This window comes from Natrix helvetica (genome assembly GCF_964273705.1).
Source record: "Natrix helvetica genome assembly, chromosome: 16".
NCBI classification, from domain to species: Eukaryota; Metazoa; Chordata; class Lepidosauria; order Squamata; family Natricidae; genus Natrix; species Natrix helvetica.
In genome coordinates this window covers 7880162-7900976 of record NC_138563.1, presented here as the reverse complement: position 1 = coordinate 7900976, position 20815 = coordinate 7880162, and the positions used below count along the sequence as shown (strand labels likewise).

General features: G+C 46.8%; 1 protein-coding gene across 1 annotated transcript; it reads left to right on the top strand.

Annotated features, from left to right (window-relative positions):
- Positions 1-93: 93 nt before the first annotated feature.
- On the top strand, positions 94-20325 carry RNF115 (ring finger protein 115). The gene is made up of 9 exons (XM_081968574.1): positions 94-252; positions 4377-4435; positions 5983-6040; positions 12935-13131; positions 13698-13772; positions 15399-15480; positions 17864-17957; positions 18824-18939; positions 19891-20325. Exons 1-9 carry the CDS (start codon positions 157-159, stop codon positions 20020-20022), a joined length of 909 nt encoding a protein of 302 aa, XP_081824700.1. The 5' UTR covers positions 94-156; the 3' UTR covers positions 20023-20325.
- The last annotated feature ends 490 nt before the right edge of the window (positions 20326-20815 follow it).

The following is a 20815-nucleotide window of genomic DNA, read 5'->3' as shown; positions in this document are numbered from 1 at the left end:
ACAGGGGAGGCGGGCCCGGAAGCGACGCGGCTAGAGCGGTCTCACCCGGCTTCGCCGCTGGCCGCTCTAGACCTACGTGGCTCGGTGGCCGTCTGTCGGCCCAAGCGGCGCTGTTTGGCTTTTCCAAGCCCGGCGAAGGCTTCGGCGGGGCGGAGGATGGCGGAGGCCTCTTCGGCTGCCGCGACGGCCGCCGTCGCCCAGCACCGCTTCTTTTGCCACAGCTGCAAGGGCGAGGTCAGCCCCAAGCTGCCGGTGAGCCCCGGAATCCCCCCCCCGCCCGTTGCGGGAAAGACCTGGTGGGGGAGGGGTGACACGGGTTGGTGGGGGGAGGGGAGGGCTGGATCCCCCTTGTAAACGAGGGGAGGGGCGACGGGGCACCCCCCCACCGAATTCCCCCCCCCTTAATCCCGCTCGGCTGCGCCCCAGGCCGGTGGGGGGGGATTAATGGGTGGGTGGAGGGCACAAGCCTCTTTCCCCAACCTGGCGCCCCCCACATTGGGGAGGGGGATGCTGGGGGTCCGAAGAATCCGAAGGCGGCAGCAGCAGCCTGGGAAAGGCGGAGAGTTTTTTGGGTAACAGAGCAAGACTAACAGGGTGGGAAGGGACCCTGGAGGTCATCTAGTCCGAGCGCGCTTGCCGAAGCAGGAGGCTCCAGGCAGGTAAGTCCTCGATTTACGACCCAAACGTCTGTTGCTGAGTGAGACCTGTCTTAAGTTGAGTTAGGCCCAGGCTTTCCTTGCTTTGTTTTGTGAAAGCGAATCACCGCAGTTGGTCAGTTGGTAATAATAGAATAGAATAGAATAAGAATTCATTATAATAAGAATTAGAATAGAATAAGGAATGGGATAGAGAATCGAATAGAATACAATAGAATAAGGAATAGAATAGGATTCAGAATGGAATAAGGAATACAATGGAATGGAATGGAATACAATAAGAGGAAAGAAGAATAGAATTGAATAGAATAGAATAAAATTGAATTGAGTTCTTTATTGGCCAAGTGTGATTGGACACACAAGGAATTTGTCTTTGGTGCATAAGCTCTCAGTGTTCATATGGAGAATAAAAATACATTCATCAAGAATAAAAAGATGCAACACTTAGCGAGAGTCAAGGTTACTAATAAGCAATCAAATCATACCAGGAAACAAATAAAACAATATAAATTGTAAAGAAACAAGTAACAGGGTTATAGTCCTAAGTGGGAAGAGAGAGGCACTAGGAAGGAAGAGAGGAATAATAATAATACAGTCTTAGTAGGTAATAATACTTAGTAGGTGAGTAAGTAAAACTCGGTCGCTAAGTGAATCTCGCTTCCCCATTGACTTGGCTCAGTCACAAAGGGGATCGCGTGACCCCCCAGGACGTTGCAACCATCATAATAAATAGGAGCCCGTTGCCAAGGATCTGAATTTTGATCGCGGGACGATGTGGGGATGCGACAAATGTGAAAAACGCTCCTGAGTCACATTTTTTTCGTGGCCACGTTGTGCCTTTGAACGATCACTAAGCGAACTGTTGTAAGTCGAGGACTACCTATGGCAGAGTTGGAAGGGACCCTAGAGGTCGTCTAGCCCAACCCGCTGTTGAAGCAGGGGTCTCCAACCTTGATAACTTTAAGGCTTGTGGACTTCAACTCCCAGAGTTCCTCAGCCAGCAAAGCTTGTGGACTTCAACTCCCAGAATTCCTCAGCCAGCAAAACTGGGAGTTGAAGTCCACAAGCTTTGTTGGCTGAGGAATTCTGGGAGTTGAAGTCCACACGTCTTAAAGTTGCCAAGGTTGGAGACCCCCGCTCTATAGCACCCTGGACCAATGGCTGTCCCATCTCTTCTTGAAAAACCGTTCTTGAAGTACGGTTGCAGGAATTGAGTATGGAATCTTCATCGTCCTCATTCTAACCGTGGTCTATCCATGGCAGGATGAAGGCTTCTTCCACGTATTTCCAACCAATAATGGTCCTGAGCTTTCTTTGCCAGTTGGGTCCACCCTACTTGCTGATGTCTCCGATCCGTCTTGCTTTAGATCTCTTTCAGGGACTCTTATTAATCCAGGGGGATCCATTCCGCGACTGCCTTGGTCCCCCTGCCATCGGTTCTTCCTGGTATGGGACCGCTCCATTTCCGTTTCAACTCTCTTACTCTCTTGATGGCATCGTATACTTTCACTTGTTCTGTAATCCATGTGTAGGTCTTTCTATCTTATCTTGTGTTTCGATGGCTCATTATGCCACTTGCAGTTTTTATGTCGGTTGTGAGGTTAATGTCCACGTTTCACCAGCATACGTTAGAGCAGGTGGCACACAGTGATGGAAAACTTTTCGGGCATGTTGTTAGTTGCAAAGTTGTGTCCGACCCATTGTGACTCCATGGATTTCATTCCTCCAGCCCTTCCTGTCCTCTTCCATCCTCTGGAGTCCATTTAAGCTCAGGCCAACTGCTTCGGTGACTCCATCCAGCCCCCTCCTTCTCTGCCGTCCCCTTCTTCTTCTTCTGCCCTCCATCGTTCCCAGCATGAGGCTCTTCTCCAGGGAGTCCTTCTTCCTTCTCATCAGGTGGCCAAAGTCTTTTGAGTTTCCTCTTCAGGATCTGGCCTTCTAAAGAGCAGCCAGGGTGGATCTCCTCTAGGACCGATCGGTTGGATGGCCTTGCAGTCCAAGGGACTCAATGCAGGAGTCTTCTCCAGCACCAGAGTTCAAAGGCCTCCATTCTTGAGCCTTCCTTATGGTCCAGCTTCCACAGCCATCCATTGCAACTGGGAAAACCAGAGCCATAGGCTTCGCGAGAGGTGGTTCTTGAAAATTACCTTTAGCTTGTTGAATGCTTGTCAACCACATTTAATTTCCTTTATTGTATCACCTTCCATTGAGATCCAAAAGAAGCACCAGGGTAGACATCCCAGCAGTATTCCAGTATTTGAGGGTCCCTCTTTTCCGAAGCACTAGAAGGCAGGACAAGAGCTAATGGATGGAAACTACCCAAGGAGGGAAGCAACCTGGAATTAACTCCCTAACAGGGAGGACAATTAGCCAGTGGAACAGCTTGCCACCAGAAGTTGTGGGTGGAGGTTTTTCAGAAGAGACTGGACAGCCCTTTTGTCTGAAATGGCACGGAATTAAAATCATGGAAGGCTGACAATGCAGCCCTGTTAATGTAAGACTCTATAATTTCAAAGCATCCCGTTCAATTATTGTCTAATCTGGGGTTTCTCAACCTTGGCAACCTTTAAGATGTGTGGACTTCAACTCCCAGAATTCCCCAGCCAGCTTAAAATTGCCAAGGTTGAGAAACAGTGGTCTAATAGTCCATTGATGGCGAACGTTTTCGACGCTATAGGGCACTGCACACCAGAACAACTAGACACAAGGAGTTTTTCCCCCGAATGCCATCACTCTGCTAAACAACTAATTCCCACAACACTGTCAAATTATCTACTAATTCTGTATTACTATTATTCTTCTCTTCCTTCCTAGTACCTATCTCTTCCCACTTATGACTATAACCATGTTGCTTGTCTCTTTACAATTTATATTGTTTTTCTTTCTTTCCTAGTACGATTTGATCGCTTAATAGTAACCTTGACTCTCACTAAGTGTTGCATCTTTTTATTCTTCATGAATGTATTTTTATTCCCCTTATGTACACTGAGAGCATCTGCACCAAAGACCAATTCCTTGCGTTTCCAATCATACTTGGCCAATAAAGAATTCTATTTTCGGCAACGAGTGCCCAAGAGGCTGCACGAAAACATTGCACGCTCGTCGGGGAAAAGCCAAACTTCCAGGTTCTAAAGCACATGCGTTCCCAACCATCAGCTGGCGGAGCGACATGGCTTCGTGTTGCCATTTTGGGCACACGTGCCATAGATTCATAGATTCGTCGCCACGGGTGTACCCTGTGCTTGGAAATGTATGCTTAGAGTTCTCCCCGTTAAGGCAGGATTTTTAAAAACATTTCATTGGAACTGCCTGTCCGTAGTACGTAGGATTATCTCATGTCCCACATTCCGAGATGGTAGACTCCCAGGGCCCAAGCAGATAAGGCGTATACGCCGGTTTAATCTGATGACCTAGTTCACGGGGTCAGCGACCTGTGGCTCTGGAGCTACATGTGGTTCTTTCATCCCTCTGCTGTGGCTCCCTGTCGCTCAAAATACGCATCACAACCGCCAGTGTGTGACACCCGCCGAGCCGATGGATTCTACCTTGCTCTGAAATCTGTGACCTGCTTTGTCCTCCTTGAAAGATACTCCTGGAAAAAGCAATGAACCAGTAGCCTTCCTTTGCCAATTGAAACTTAAGTGGGATGGGGGACGCGTGGTTATTATGGGCTGAAATCTCATGGCCCCATTTTTAATTTCTTTCTTCCTTTCTTGGCAGGAATACACATGTCCCCGATGTGAATCTGGCTTTATTGAAGAAGTAACAGATGATTCCAGGTAATTTTCCTGACAAGCAGCAACAGGATGCCCTTTTACATGTGTCCTCCTCTCTTCTTCTGAAGGGACTTTGTCAACCTCAGCCAGTTCAAAACCAGGTGCAATTCCGGCAGTTGAAATCCAGGCTGCTGGTCGTCCTCAGCTTATGGCCATGTTTCAGCCCAAACTTTTTGTTGCCGAGTGAAACACTTGCCCAGTGAACGGTGCTTCATTGTATGACTTTGCCTGCCACGGTGGCTAAGTGAATCATTGCAATTTTTTTGTTAGTCACACGGTGGTTAATTGAATCTGAGATCCCCATAGACCAGGGGTGTCCAAACTTGGGAACTTTAAGACTTGTGGACTTCAACTCCCAGAATTCTGGGAGTTGAAGTCCACAAGTCTTAAAGTTCCCAAGTTTGGACACCCCGCCATAGACTTTGCTCGGGCGGGAACCTGCGCAGATCGGGGAAGGCCCCGCTCCCCTCACATACGTGCAGAGACCCCAAGACTAGCTGGGTGACGGGAGGCGCGTGTGCATGCATGTCCTATCATGGGACAACCCGCTGCAGGGACAATTCGACAATTCAATTTAATTATTTAAATAGTTAAAGCGTTATTTTATTATTATTATTATTAGCTTTTTTATTATTATTATTATTATTTTACAAACATACAAAGCACACACACAAAACTTAGACGTACACTACATTTACACAATACAGTACGAACAGGAATTTTCTAATAGCAATTACAAATCGGTACAATTCTCCTTATTTCCCCTTCTAATATATTTCATTTGCATTTCACCATTTTTAACCCTCTTATTTTGCTCACCTATCTACTATATTGGGTGATTACCTCTAGTAAATTTAAACTCTCTTGAGTGCATTTATATATATGTTAATTTTCCTTAACTACTATTTTTGGGCTTTATGGACTTCATTGATCCTTATTTCTTTCCTCCATCCATCTATACCATTTATCCCATATCTGGTAATATTCTCTCTCTTCTTTTCCCTGGATTTCTTTTGTTAATTTGTCCATTTCGGCACAGTCCATAACCTTCCTTATTATGTCATCTTCGCTTGGTATTAATTTATATTTTTCCATTTCTGAGCGAAGGCAATCCTCACCGCTGTAATTATATGTAAAATCAAATACTAGATTTCTTTTTTATATTTCGCAGTCATTATTCCCAGCAGAAAAACTTCCGGTTTCCAATCTATTTTGACTCCTGTTATTGCCTCTAGCCAATTTTTAATCCTTTTCCAAAACGTTATTTTAATTTTTGCCATTTGCCTTTCGTTCTGTCCCTCCTTGGGCATCCTTCCTTTCATGATTCTATTCCACCATTTCTACGACATTAGTCTTAACTCTTGTCCCGTGGCGAGGTATTCTAGACCCCTACTAGTTCGTTCCCTGGTAAGTTGGCGACCAGGGAAGTGGGAATTTCTGGGAGTGAAAGCCCACACATTTTTAAAGTCCCCAAGGTTGAGAATCCCTGTTCTTTCTAATGTCCTGGCGTTCTCCTGCAACCTGTTTTTTTCCCCCCTGTCTCTCTCTAGTTTTTTAGAAGGCAACAGCAGTGGCAACGATGAAAGTCCTTCCACCCCATTTGCAGAGGTGAGTTTACCTGTTCTTTTTTTCCCTTCTCTTCAGCTTTCTACCGCTGTGTCGGGGAGGGGTCCTTCCCTGTCCATTCCCACCCTTGAACTACATTGATCTGGTTTTGTCTGTGGCTCTTTTGGGGTGACGTAGATTTCTAATTTGAAAAAGACAGGGGTGTGAAAAAGAAGCCATTGGACATTTGAGGAAGTGTAACTCTCAGTGTGATGCTTAAAACTAGATAAAGCTTTGGATCATTTTCCTTAATAAATCAGTCAATAAATACGGATAATGCTCATGATATCAGCCAGCCGTGCGCAGCAGCTGCCAAAAAAGCCAACACAGTTCTAGGCTGCATCGGCAGAGGGATAGAATCAAGATCACGTGAAGGGTTGATACCACTTTATAAGGCCTTGGTAAGGCCACACTTGGAATACTGCATCTAGTTTTGGCCGCCACGATTTGCAGCACCACTGCAAACTTTGATATCTCTATATATAAAAGCGAAATACCACTCACCATCATCATGAAATCTCCAGAACCGTAAAGCACCACTGCAAACTTTGATATCTCTATATATAAAAGCGAAATACCACTCACCATCATCACGAAATCTCCAGAACCGTAAAGCACCACTGCAAACTTTGATATCTCTATATATAAAAGCGAAATACCACTCACCATCATCACGAAATCTCCAGAACCGTAAAGCCTACAAATCTGAAATTTGGCCTGTATGTGTCCTCTTGGTTTCTAGGTGCTCGCTAAGAAAGGGTTTTTCGAAATGACCCTCAGATCATTAGTATTTCTTATATTATTATTATTAACACGCTCTGATGCTAAGGACTTAGATGTTCTACTCCCCCTTCCCACCTGAAAAGAACTCTGTTCCAACTGCCACTTGGGCGTGGCCAGCGCGTGACTCATCCGGCCTGCGGGCTGGGAGTTTAGACATTCTACTCCCCCTCCCCACCTGAAAACCGCTCTGATGCTAAGGAGTTAGACTGAGGGAGAGAAGGGGAATAAGACAAGAGAGGCCTCTGTGGAGCAAGCCTGAGGGAGAGAAGGGGATAGGAGAGGATCAATGGGGCCATCTGAGGGAGAGAAGGGGATAAGATAGGAGAGGCCTCTGTGGAGCAAGCCTGAGGGAGAGAAGGGGATAGGAGAGGATCAATGGGGCCACCTGAGGGAGAGAAGGGGATAGGAGAGGATCAATGGGGCCACCTGAGGGAGAGAAGGGGATAGGAGAGGCCTCTGTGGGGCAAACCTGAGGAAGAGAAGGGGGATAGGAGAGGCCAATTGATTGTAACTACCCATTAATTTTCTGTAAGCTGTAGTCGATTTATCAAACCCGATCACCTAGTTTCGTAGCGGAGCACGAGTATCCAGCTAGTAAAAAAAATATAGGCAATTTTTAGCAGGAGCCGAGCATACGAAGTGCATCTTAAAGGAAAGAAGGGCTGACTCTCGGCTTTTGCAAATGCATTGCAAGTCAGACTAAGTATAGCGTTAGACCCAAGACGCTTTTTATATTTAGATGGGTGACTTGGTCACCCCAAGTTCCTGTTGTGTGAGACAAGCTTTTGAGTGGGCAGACGCTTGGAAAAGGGAAGCTATTCAGAGACATTTCAGCTGCCAGTCTGCCTCCCACTACCTCTCAGCCGAGGCATTGCTGGCTCTCCCACCTGTGCTCTGTGGCCAAGCCTGACAGGGACGACCGAACAAGCCAGGTGTGACACATGCTTCCCCAGGGGATAATCGTCCCATCCTGGCCTCTGCTGCAGGGTGAGGCAGTCATCCTGCATGGATGGAGGCTGACTGTCTCTGGGCTAGGCTGCCCCTCTCCTTGGAGGCTGAGTTTGCAGACCTCCGTGGGGTGCCCAGGTGGCTGGTCGGTGGCTTCATGTGTGGCCAACTGATGCTTCCGGTGTCGTGAGAGCCCAGGCAATGGGGTTAGCTCCGTAAGCTGAGTCCCTTCACAAGGGTTTAGAGGGTTGTGAAGATGCTGCTGGCGAATAGAATATAGAATAGAATGTCAAAGACGGAATAAAATAGAGAGTAAAATATAGAACAGAACAAGAATAGAATAGAATGGAACAGAATAGAATAGAATATAGAATTGGGTAGGATAGAATAGAGTTAAGAATAAAATAAGAATAGAATAGAATAGAATAGAATAGAATAGAATAGAATAGGAAAAAAATAGAAGAACAGAATAGAATAGGATACAGAATTGTATAGGATAGAATAGAATAGAATAAGAATAGAATAGAACAGAATAGTATAGAATACAGAATTGGATAGGATAGGATAGAATAAGAATAGAGTATAGAATAGAATGTAAAATCTAGAATAAAATAGAGAGTAAAATATAGAACAGAATAAGAATAGAATAGAATGGAATAGAATACAGAATTGGATAGGGTAGAATAGAATAAGAATAGAATAGAATAAGAATAGAATAGAATAGAAAAAAATAGAAGAACAGAATAGAATAGGATACAGAATTGGATAGGATAGAATAGAATAAGAATAGAATAGAACAGAATAGTGTAGAATACAGAATTGGATTGGATAGGATAGGATAGAATAAGAATAGAATATAGAATAGAATGTAAAATATAGAATAAAATGGAGAGTAAAATATAGAACAGAACAGAATAAGAATAGAATAGAATGGAACAGAATAGAATAGAAAAAATAGAATAGAATAGTATAGAATACAGAATTGGATAGGATAGAAATAGAATAGAATAGAATAGAATAGAATAAATAGGATGGAACAAAATAGTATAGAATACAGAATTGGATAAGATAGAATAAGAATAGGATAGAATGTAAAATATAGAATAGAATAGAATAGAATAGAATATAGAGTAGAACAGAAGAGAATAGAGTAAAATATAGAATTGAATAGAACAGAATAGAATGTAAAAAGTACAATAGAATAATATAGGATAGAATAGAAAGTAGAGAATAGACGAGTAGAATAGAATAGGAGAGTAAAATATAGAATAGAAAGTAAAATACAGAATAGAATAACTTTATTGTCACTTTGTACAACAATCGACGTACATTAAAATGGAATTTTGTTGCCTCCAGCTCGCAAAGGGTTAACCACCTCTAATATAGGCTACGTAACCATGGCAGAAGAAAGAAATACGAAATTACGCCCCTGCCCACCTCTATGATAATTATATTATAATTAGCGGCCTGAGCTCACCCAGCCGCTTTGGTTTGAAACGTATCATTAGTCCTGGGTGTTTCTTCTGCTGTGCTTTGGAATGGCCCGCGTGGCCATCGCAGCCGGGGTTACCTTTGACGTTACCTACTCCCGCAGACCCTGCGCCTGTCTCCCTTCCAATTGTGGAATTCAATTTGGAATCTTGTTATTTCAATATCGGTTCTATCCTCTCGGACGGATCTGGAAGGCCCGCTGAGCGTTCACACTCGTCGAGGTGGCTGCCAACCGCGGGTGCCAAGGCCAGCTGGGTCGTATGAGTGGCCGAATGTCACCTTACGGCAGGAGTGTCTAAACTTGGGAACTTTAAGACTTGTGGACTTCAACTCCCAGAATTCCCCAGCCAGCCATGCTGGCTGGAGAATTCTGGGAGTTGAAGTCCACAAGTCTTAAAGTTCCCAAGTTTGGACACCCCTGCCTTACGGGGTCTTATAGGGGGAACCCCAGTGGGTCAAAGGATGAAGGCGCCTCTTCCTCCTCCTCCCTTCGGTCTTCAAATCAACCACGGGCCCCACCTGAGTTGGATTGCAGGCAGTCCTTGACTTACGACCACGCCGACGCTCGAAATTTCTGTTGCTAAGTGAGACATGGGTTCAGTGGGTTTTGGCCCCTTTGATGACCTTTCTTGTTAAGTGAATTGTTGCGCTTGATAAGTTAGTAGCATGGTTGTTAATTGAATCTGGTTTTCCCCATTGGCGTTGCTGGTCAAAAGGGGATCACATGACCCCGGGACACCGTCATAAATAGGAACCTGTGGCCAAGCATCTGAATGTTGATCCCGGGACTGTGGGGATGCTGTAGCAGTGTGAACAACGGTCCTAAGTCACACTTTTCAGTGCCGTTGTAACTTGAACAGTCACTAAATGAGCTGTTGTAAGTCGATGACAACCTATAATCAATGCCAAGCTATATAATCTATATATCTATATCTGTCTCTGTCTGTCTGTCTATATCTATTTATCTATATCTATATACCTATCTCTATTTCTCTGTCTATCTATCTATTTCTTTCTCTACCTATCTATATGTCTCTCTCCTCCCTATCTCTCTATCTCTCTATCTATATCAATCAGTCTATATCTATCTATATCTATCTATCTATCTATCTATCTATCTATCTATCTATCTATGTCTCTCTCTCTCTCTTGTATCTATCTATATCTATATCAATCAATCTATTTCTACTGTATATCCATATCTATCTCTATCTCTCTAACTCTATCTATCTCAATCAGTCTATAGCTATCTATCATCTGTCTATGTCTCTCTGTCTCTCGTATCTATCTATCTTTTTTATCGATCAATCTATATCTATATCCATTATCTATCTATCTCTATCTATCTATTAACTATCTATCTATCTATCTATCTATCTATCTATCTATCTATCTATCTATCTATCTATCTATCTATCTATCTATCTATCTATCATCTATCTATCTATGTCTCGTTTCTATCTATATATCAATCAATCTATATCTATATCCATTATCTCTATCTATCTATCTATCATCTATCTATCTATCTATCTATATCTCTATCTATCTATCTATCTATCATCTATCTATCTATCTATCTATCTATCTATGTCTCTCTCTCGTATCTATCTCTCTATATCAATCAATCTATATCTATATCCATTATCTATCTATATCTTTATCTATATTCATCCATCCCTATCTATCTATCTATCTATCTATCTATCTATCTATCTATCTTTAAAATGCATATATTTATGTTGCATTTCAGTTCTTGTTAGTTGCTCAGCATCTTACTGGTCAGAGGGACCAATATCCTATCAATTGAAATAGATTTATAGTCCCCTCTAGCACACACACACACACCCTTGGAATAAGCATACTGGAATAATTATTTCAGGCTATGATGTCTTGATCCCTTCGGGAGTTCTGGCTCAGAGCAATTCAGATATTTGGATCTGTAGGCAATTCTTTTAAAAATAAAGCTATTTCCCTCCACCTCCATCTGTTGATTCTGAATTTAGCCCTTGGACTCAACGTATCAAGCCACGTCCCTCTTGACCTCCAGCCACTGCTTTGCCCGAGCTCATCTTTCATTTGAACTCAACTGGTTCAGTCGCATTGCTTAATGTCGTCTCGGTCACAAAAGGGGGAAACTCCCTGGCCCTCCCAGCCTATCTTAGGCGAGGCTGTAAATTGATTGACGGATGATCAAAGTTGGAAGGAACCTTGTAGGTCATCTAGTCCACACACACCCCAGCCCAACCCTACACCATTTCCGACCGAGGGCAGGCCAGTCTCTTCTTGGAAGCCTCCAGGAATGAAACTCCCACAACTTCTGAAGGCAACTTCTGTTCCATGGGTTGGTTGTTCTCATTGTCGGAAAAGTTTTCCTTATTTCTAGGTTGAATCTCTCCTTGGTCAGTTTCCATCCATTATTCCTTGTCTGGCCTTCAAAGGTGCTTTGGAGAATAGCTTGACCCCCTTCCTCCTCTCTGGGGCAGCCCCTCAAATATTGGAAGGCTGCTATCCTGTCTCCCCTGGTCCTTCTCTTCCCTAGACTAGCCAGGCCCAGTTCCTGCAACCGTTTATCGTCTGTTTTAGCCTCCAAGCCTTTGATCATCTTAGATAGATTCAGATTAACAGAGTTGGAAGGCACTTTGTAGGTCATCTAGTCCAACCCCCCTGCCCAACCAGGACACCCTACATCATTTCTGACAGATGGCAGTCCATTCACATGGTTGGGCTTTGGGAGGGCTCCAGAACTGTATCTTCCTTCTGCTTATGGAACACTTCTGCCCTCTGGCTTTAGAGTCAGGGTGAGTCAATCAGAGTAGAGCTGAAAGGGACCTCAGAGGTCTTCCAGTCCAACCCCTGCTCAAGCAGAAGACCCTCTACCATTCCAGACAAGTGGCTATCCAACCTCTAGAATTCACCATAATACAGTCAAAGGTAACTAGTGTTTTAGACTTTAAGCAAGCCGACTTCAACAAGCTTAGAGATTAACTAGGAAGGATTCCATGGGTGGAAAACGTAGAGGGGAAAACAATGCAGGATGCTTGGGATAGTCTGAAAAACAAGCTAATAAAAGCCCGACCAAAACAATACCACAGAAAAAGAAAAAACAGGAGACTCCAGAGAAGACTAGCATGGCTACACAAAGAGCTGATTGGCAAGTTAAGGGACCAACGGGACACGTACAGATTGTCCTTACGACCACAACAACACACTTATATGGTTAAGTGAGAAATTAGTTAAGTGAGTTCGGCTCCGTTTTGCGACTTTTCTGGCCACATTTCTTAAGTGAATCCCTGCAGTTGATAAGTTAGTCACTCGGTTGTTAATTGAATCTGGCTCCCCCATTGACTTTGTTCTTCAGAAGGTCGCAAAAGGGCATCGCGTGACACCTCCCCCCCCCCCCCGGGAAGACAGCCATGGTCATAAATACGAATCCATTGTCAAGAGTCTGAATTTTGATCATATGAGGATGCCACTGTGAGAAACGGTCATAAGTCACTTTTTTTCAGTTCCATTGTGACTTTGGACGGTCACTAAACGAACTGTTGAGGATTACCTGTATAAAAATTTGCTTTCTGGTAAAGAAAATCCTGCTTTTCCCCTCAGGTGGAGTTTTCGTTATGCCTCTAAGCCGGTTCTGACTCTTTTCCTCAACTTTCCATCCCTCTCCCTCAGTTCTGGGACCAGCTGGATCGTTCCATGGTCTTCCCATTCCTAAGCAGCTCTCTGGACCACAATGGCCGGGACAACGAGAGGGGCCACCAAGCCCACGCAGATCTTTGGGGACCAAGCCGACCCCCGCGACTGCCAATGACCCGGCGGTATCGGCCCCGCCTCAGCACACGGCCCGATCGGTCGCCGGCCATTGAAGGGTAAGAACCAAAGGGGCGAGTTTTTTCTAGCCCAGCCCTCCTGCTCTAGCAAAAGCCCACCAAAAAAGGATCATGTGACCACCCCGGGATACTGCAACCGTCATAAATGTGAACCAGTTGCCAAGTATCTGAATTTTCACCACATAATCATGGGGTTTCTGCAAAGGTCATAACTGTGAGAAATGATCCCGAGTCACTTTTGTTGTGCTGTTTTGACTTCGAACGGCCACTAAATGAACCGTGGGAAGTCGAGGACGACCTGTCGTTTTCATTGCGATCCTACCTGGACTCTGACAGCCAGTTCAGCATTGTATATTCAATATTCGTCATTTTGGTCTTTGTCAAAGAGTGTGAGTGTGTGTGTGTGTGTGTGTGTGAGTGACACTTCCTGCGTGGCATAAGGTGAACTTGTTTGGCTGCCAGAAAACCATCTTGTGGTATCAGCAGATTGGGCTTCCTCTCGGCCAGGTGGCAACGTCCGTTTAGTACAGCTGCTCCTCTCTTACCTGTGACTTTTTTTATCTGTTGTTCCCACTTGACAAATCATCACACATACTCCGGAGCAGAATAATCCAGCAGATCTTCGCCGGCTTCTTTGCAAATTCAGCCGTTCCTGGATCGCCACCTCCGTCTTTCTCCTGGTGAGTGGCGTCCACTCTTGGCGACAATTGTGTTGCCCTCAAGTGCTTGCATGCAGGGGTGTGGGGAACATGTGAAGTTGGGGTTGTCCTGGGACCTTTTCAAGCCACTTCTCAGGTCTGACCCCCAGAAGGGAGGGCTGGGAGCTTCAAGAGGGAAGATGGTTTGAAACTCAGGCAGGCAATTTCCCTCCTCTTCGTCTCCGGGTTTTTGATCCTGCTCCCGGCCTGCCTTTGCAGAATGGGAGGACAACTCGCCATGGCCAACTCACCCCACAGGATAACTCGCTGCGAGACAATTCAACAATTCAATTATTTAAAATATTTTTTAAAAAAACATTTCAATTTTTGTCCTTCACATTTCATTTTGTCCCTGGAATGGTGCCGTGGCCTAAAAGTGGAGCTCTCACCTCAGGAGGCTGTGAGTTTGATCCTAGGTAGAGGCAGATATTTCTCTCTCTCGGCACAATGGGAATATATCTACTGAACAAAACTCCGCGCTGGCAACAGGAAGGGCATCTGGCCATTCAAACACTCTGCTAGCTCCAGTCAGTTGCCCAGACTCCACCCTGCCAGGGATTATGGGATCGTTAAGCGATGATGATGATGATCGGTGCCTTTTCCCTGGAGTGGTGCGTTGGCCTAGAGGTGGAGCTCTCGCCTCACAATCAGGAGGCTGTGAGTTCAATCCTAGGTAGAGGCAGATATTTCTCTCTCTGGGCACAATGAGAATATATCTGCTGAACAAAACTCCGCACTGGCAACAGGATGGGCATCCGGCCATTCAAGCACTCTACTAGCTCCATTCAGTTGCCCACACTCCACCCCGCAAGGGATTGTGGGGTCGTTAAATGATGATGATTTCCTTTTTGTCCCTCCTTCGGCATCCTTTCATGATTCTGCTCGCTATTTCTTCGATATTAGTTTGACTCTTGTCCCACAGCGGGTTATCCTATGACGAGTTGGCTGCAGAGTTGGCCGCGTAGCCGTAGACCCGGAACGGTGGGCTGGAAGCTTGTTGAGGGAAGATGGCTTGAATCTCAGCCAGGCAATTCCCTTCCTCTTCCATTTCCGGGTCTTTGGTCCTGCTCCGGGCCTGGCTTCGAACTGGACAACCTCCCCTATTTCACAGTTCCCGCATCCTAGTTATCCTTGGAGAATTGTGCTGACCATTGCAGCTGAACCCCTTCTCCCTGGGCCCTGGAACTACTTCTCCTATCCTGTTTCCCCGAAAATAAGACCTCCCCGGATAATAAGCCCAGTCGGGCTTTTGAGTGCATGCGCTAAAATAAGCCCTCCCCGAAAATATTGCAACACAGCAGCAGCCATGAGGTGACCATGCTCACTGCCTCCTGCGCCCCAAATATAATAAGGTCTCCTGGAAAAGAAGGCCAAAGAAGGCTTATTTCGAGGGGGGTCAAAAGAAAATAAGACCTGTCTTATTTTCGGGGAAACACGGTAGTGTCTTTTTCTTACTAGGAGTTGCAGAAAACTTGGCGGGGGGGGGGGGCAGCCAAGAGGGCTGGAAGTCCTTGTCCACCATGTGGGACTTGTAAGCTGAGTGGGGGGAAAGCAGCTCTTTTCCCCCAGGCCCCCCCGTTGAGCTCCCTTTTCTTTCCCTCCCTCCAGGGGAGGCATGCAGGGCAGACTGCATTCTAGCTTTGGGGACTACGCGTGGGACCAGAGCGGCCTCGATGCTGTCTTGACCCAGGTAAAGGCACCGGCCAGCCGGCCTCGGGCAAGGCTGCCCTTCTCCTCCGGCAGGGACACCTGTGGGGCAACGCTGGGCCTTCTCTTCCCTTGTCGCAGTCTCCCTTTGCTCAGCCGGTCCATCTCTCTTGCCGGCCGTTGCAGCAAACGGGAATGAACCTGAGTCATTTGGAGCTTAGCGTTGAAAGGAGACTCGCTGTTCTGAGCGAGGCTTCTCGAGAGCCTGAAGCCAACTCCTTGTCCCGGCAAAATTTTATTAATTGACTGTGAATTCTGCTCATTCGCATCCAGCAAAGTCTTTCAAGGGAGGATTTACAGTCACAGACCTAATCTGGCTTGGAGAGCTGCCAGGCCGATCTCTGCTGAACTTGGCAAGGAGCCTCGGAGAGTCACAAACAAATTAAGTGAACTAATTGTCTCTCCCGCAAACTCCACTCCCCTTTTATTTCCTCTGAGAGAGGCCAGTCATCGTCCACCTGTGGCTTTACTCCCAAGTCGACCCCTGTTCTTTAGCCGTTCCCTTCGTCTGGCAGCTCTGCGCATGCGCACACTGGGAACAGGCTCCAGCTGTTCTTCTGCCTCATTGATGTCTGACTCGGGAGGCAGCTGATAACTGTCAGACGGCCCTGGCCCCCGCTCTGCCTCCGACACAGAGCCCTCCTCAGAGCCTTATGCTTATTTCTAATTTGGTATGATAAACAGACTCATCTATTTGGGCTTAGTGTTATGTGACAATCAAACCACTGGTTGTTTAACTAACTAAAACCATTCTGGTTTAACGCTGCCCTTTAAGGCAATCTGGGTCGCTGCAGGTTTTTTAAGATCAGATCTTAAAAGGATGGCTACAGTCAAATTCCCTTGCAATGCAGGTAGTCCTCAACGTACAACCACAATTGAGCCCATAATTGAGAAATCAATTAATCAATAAGTGAGAAATCGGTTAAGTGGGTTTTGCCCTGTTTTACAACGTCGCTTGCCACGTTTGCTAAGTGAATCGTTGCGGGTCTTAAAAATTAGTTACACCATTGTTAAGTGAATCTGGTTTCCCCTTTGACTTTGTCAGGTCACATAAGGGGATCAGGGTGACACGCACACACCCCCAGGACACTGCAGCCGTCACAAGTGTGAGTCAGTTGTCAAGCATCTGAATGTTAAACGTGGCCTTGGCGATGCTGCAGTGTGAAAAATGGTCACAAGTCACTATTTCGGCCCTGTCGTAACTTCGAACGTTCACGAAGTGGACTGGGGTAAGTCGAGGACTACCTGTACAATTTTGATCTGCTGGGAACAATGTTGAGGGGACGTTGGTTCGACCAGAACCAGAGTCTTTGTCTGGTTAAGTCCTACTTGATTGTTGAGACCCAAAGATCAGGAAGCTTCTGGACCAAAGATGCTTTTTGTTTTCAAGAGGTAACTGGACTTTCTGTTTTTTTCTTTTGAAGATGTTTTGCTTCTCATCCAAGAAGCTTCTTCAGCTCTGACTGGATGGTGAGGAATGGAGGGATTTATATCCCTTGCAGGCAGCTGGTCATTTGCATCCTTTTAGAGGGTCATTGAGGCCACTTGGAGATTTATTTGTGTCTTCTTTAAAGACGTTTTGCTTCTCATCCAAGGAGCTGCTTCAGCTCTTGACTGGATGGTGAGGAATGGAGGGATTTATATTCCTTGCAGGCAGCTGGTCATTTGCATCATTTTTAGAGGGTCGTTGAGGCCACTTGGATTTGTGTCTTCTTTAAAGACATTTTGCTTCTCACCCAAGAAGCTTCTTCAGCTCTGGCTGGATGGTGAGGAATGGAAGGATTTATACTCCTTGCAGGCAGATGGTCATTTGCATCCTTTTAGAGGGTTATTGGGGAAGGGAAGGATTGATACACCTTGCAGACAGCTGGTCATTTGCATCCTTTGAGAGGGTCATTGAGGCCACTTGGAGGTTTATCAGTGTCCCCAGGGTCACCTTAGTGGTGCAAATGGGTGTGGAAGGACCCATTTATCTGAGGACACAAATAAACCTAGTGCCCTCAATGACCCTCTAAAAGGATGCAAATGACCAGCTGTCTGCAAGGAGGATCAATCCTTCCCTTCCCCACCATCCAGTCAGAGCTGAAGAAGCTTCTTGGATGAGAAGCGAAATGTCTTCAGAGAAAAACCAGGAAGTCCAGTTGCCTCTTGAAAACAAACAGCCCCTTTGGGACAACCATGACCTGGATGACCTGAGACTCTCCGTAGACCTCCTGCCTTCTGAAGGAAGGTGCATTTTTTAAAAGCTTTGGGCAAGTGCCTGATTCCCACGCTGATTCTCCGGGAGGAGCCCTCCGCCAGCTCTTCCCAGCCCCCTCAGCCTTAAGGCCTCTTCTCTTGCGTAACCACCACCTCCTCTCTTGCAGCTTATGGGGCACTTGGAAAATACGGGGCCTCCCCCGGCTGAGAAGGAGAAAATTTCCTCCCTCCCAACAGTGACCGTCACTCAGGAACAAGTGGGTAAGTTTTTGTCCCTTTTGGAGAGCTTCTCCAGAGCCACTTTGACAAGGCTTTCCTTTCCTTTCTCTTTTTCCTTCCCTTCCCTTTCTTTTCCTTTCCCCTTTTCATTCCCTTTCCTCTTTTCCTTTCCTTTCCCTTTTTCCTTCCCTTTCCTCTTTTCCTTCCCTTTCCCCTTCCCTTTCTCTCTCTCTCTCTTTCTTTTCTTTCTATTGCATGCGATACAACACACCAGTCATTTTCTGGGAGGATGTCTTAAGCAGGGGTGTCAAGCTCGATTTCCTTGAAGGCTGCATCAGGGTTAGGTTTGACTTCGAGGCGAGGGTGGCCAGGATGAGCGTGGCCAGTTCAGCGTCACTTGGGGGTGCCTGTGGTGGCTCGAGCTCTCTGCCAGCGAAAACAGGTCCCCGGGATCCATTTTTGGCCGCGACAGTCTCCTGCAACCCTCTGCCAGCGAAAACGGAGCTCAGGAGCAACCTGTGGGCTGGATCCGGCCCCCAGGCCTTGAGTTTGACACCCCTGGTCTTAAGGGCAACTCCAAGGCTGCGTTTCAAAGGAAGTGGGCGCTTAGGACCCCTTTGAGGATAAGCAGCTCCACCCGACCCCCCAATTGCAGATTGCTAAACTTTATCACTCAAGTGTGACCGTCCAAGATCTTTCCTCTCATCGAATCCTGGACCTCTTCATTCTTTTTCTTTCCGTATCTTTTCTCTCTCGGGATGCTTTGCTTTCTCTTGCTTTTCCCGGGAGTGACAGCCCCAAAGCCCCATCGTTCCCCCCGCTTCCCACCACTCTCGCTTTCGGTTTCCTGAGCCTAGGAGAAACTCCCTCCCTCTGGCCGCTGGCACTAACGTTCCACCCTCCCGCAGATACGGGCTTGGAGTGCCCCGTGTGCAAAGAAGACTACACCGTGGCGGAGCAGGTCCGGCAACTTCCGTGCAATCACTATTTCCATAGCAGCTGCATTGTGCCATGGCTGGAACTGGTGAGTCTCTGCTCGGGCAGATGGGGTCGGGGGTCGGGGGGCATTAATCCTGGCTCTGGGGCAGGAAATCTGAGGTGCCACCACAGCAAATAGCAATAGCACTTAAGACTTATATACCACTTCACAGTGCTTTACAGCCGTCTCTAAGCGGTTTCCAGAGTCAGCCTCTTGCCCCCAACAATCTGGGTCCTCATTTGACCCACCTCGGAAGGACGGAAGGTTGAGTCAACCTTTAGGAGGGAGGGAGGGAGGGAGGGAGGGAGGAAGGAAGGAAGGAAGGAAGGAAGGAAGGAAGGAAGGAAGGAAGGAAGGAAGGAAGGAAGGAAGGACGGACTAGCAATAGCCCTTAGACTTATATCCTGCTTCACAGTGTTTTCCAGCCCTCTCTAAGCGGTTTCCAGAGTCAGCCTCTTGCCCCCAACAATCTGGGTCCTCATTTTACCCACCTCGGAAGGACGGAAGGCTGAGTCAACCTTGAGCCAGTCAGGATCGAACTGCTGGCAGTCAGCAGAGTTAATCTGCAAAACAGCATTCTAACCACCGGGTCACTATGCCTTCCTTCCTTCCCTCCCTCCTTCCTTCTTTCCTTGCTTCCTTCTCTCTTTCCTTCCTTTTTCTTTCTTTCACAAGCAATAGCTCTTATGCTTATATACTGCTTCACGGTGCTTTTCAGCCCTCTCTAAGCGGTTTCCAGAGTCAGCCTCTTGCCCCCAACAATCTGGGTCCTCGTTTTACTGACCTTGGAAGGACGGAAGGCTGAGTCAACCTTGAACCTGGTGAGATTCAAACTGCCAAATTGCAGGCAGCCGGCAGTCAGCAGAAGCAGCCTGCAGTACTGCCCTCTAACCACCGTGGCTCTGTATCTGAACCACTAGAAGGCACAAGAAGACAACGTTCCTCCCTCCAGTCGCTCACACACGTGCTTTTTTTTTTCCCTTTCTCCTTCGTCAGCACGACACGTGTCCCGTCTGCCGGAAGAGCCTGAATGGGGAGGATTCCGCTCAGCGAGCCCCAACCACAGAGGCCTCCACGAGCAACTCCTTTAGCAGCCCAAGCCACCTGCATGACCGATGGACTTTCTGAAGGCTTCCCCAAGGGCCGCTGGGAGAGAGAGAGAGAAAGAAGGGCAAGCAACGGAGCCTGTCGCCTTCTTGGCTACGGATGTAAATTGTACGATAACTCAGCCACACCAAGCGAGAAGAGGGAAAGCGGGGCCCGAGCGGCCTTCAACACCCCCCCTCCCCATCGAAGCTTGCGCCTCCTCCCCCCCCCTTCTGAAAAAAAAACGGTCACCGAGGAAACACCTCTTGAACTTTTCAGGTCTGAAGAGGCCACGTTTAGTGGTTGCAGGGTGGGAGTGGCGTCTATTAAAGCTTGTGGACTTTTCCCCCCTCTGATATCTGTACTGATTGCTGGCTGGCTGGCTGGCCGTCCACATAACGTCCTTTCCTGGACGTAGAAAGGGAACACAAACCTCGGAAAAGAGCCTGGAGGGCCTGGCGTGCTTTAAAACGTGGCATGGTTGGAAGGGGCTGGGTGGGGCTCCCTCTACATTTGGCCGATGGTGTCTTGGGTTCAGAAGGGGGGGAAGGGAAGGGGAGCCTTCCACCCACCCCTTCCCTCACTCCAGGTTTCTACGGACGCAAACAGGCCAGGCTTCGAGGAAGGTGTCCCTGTGGCTGGATTCCTTTGCTTGGACTGAAATATCCACTGGTCCAGTTTGCCCCTCGCGGTCAAACGGACTCCATTTGTCTTTCACACCAGAAGTGATTTTGCCAGGTATTCCTCAATATCGAAAAACGCAAATACCATTACTTAAAATATCAAGAAAAATGGCTTGTCTCGTTTTGTTTCGTTTTTTTTTGTCCTCCCCTTC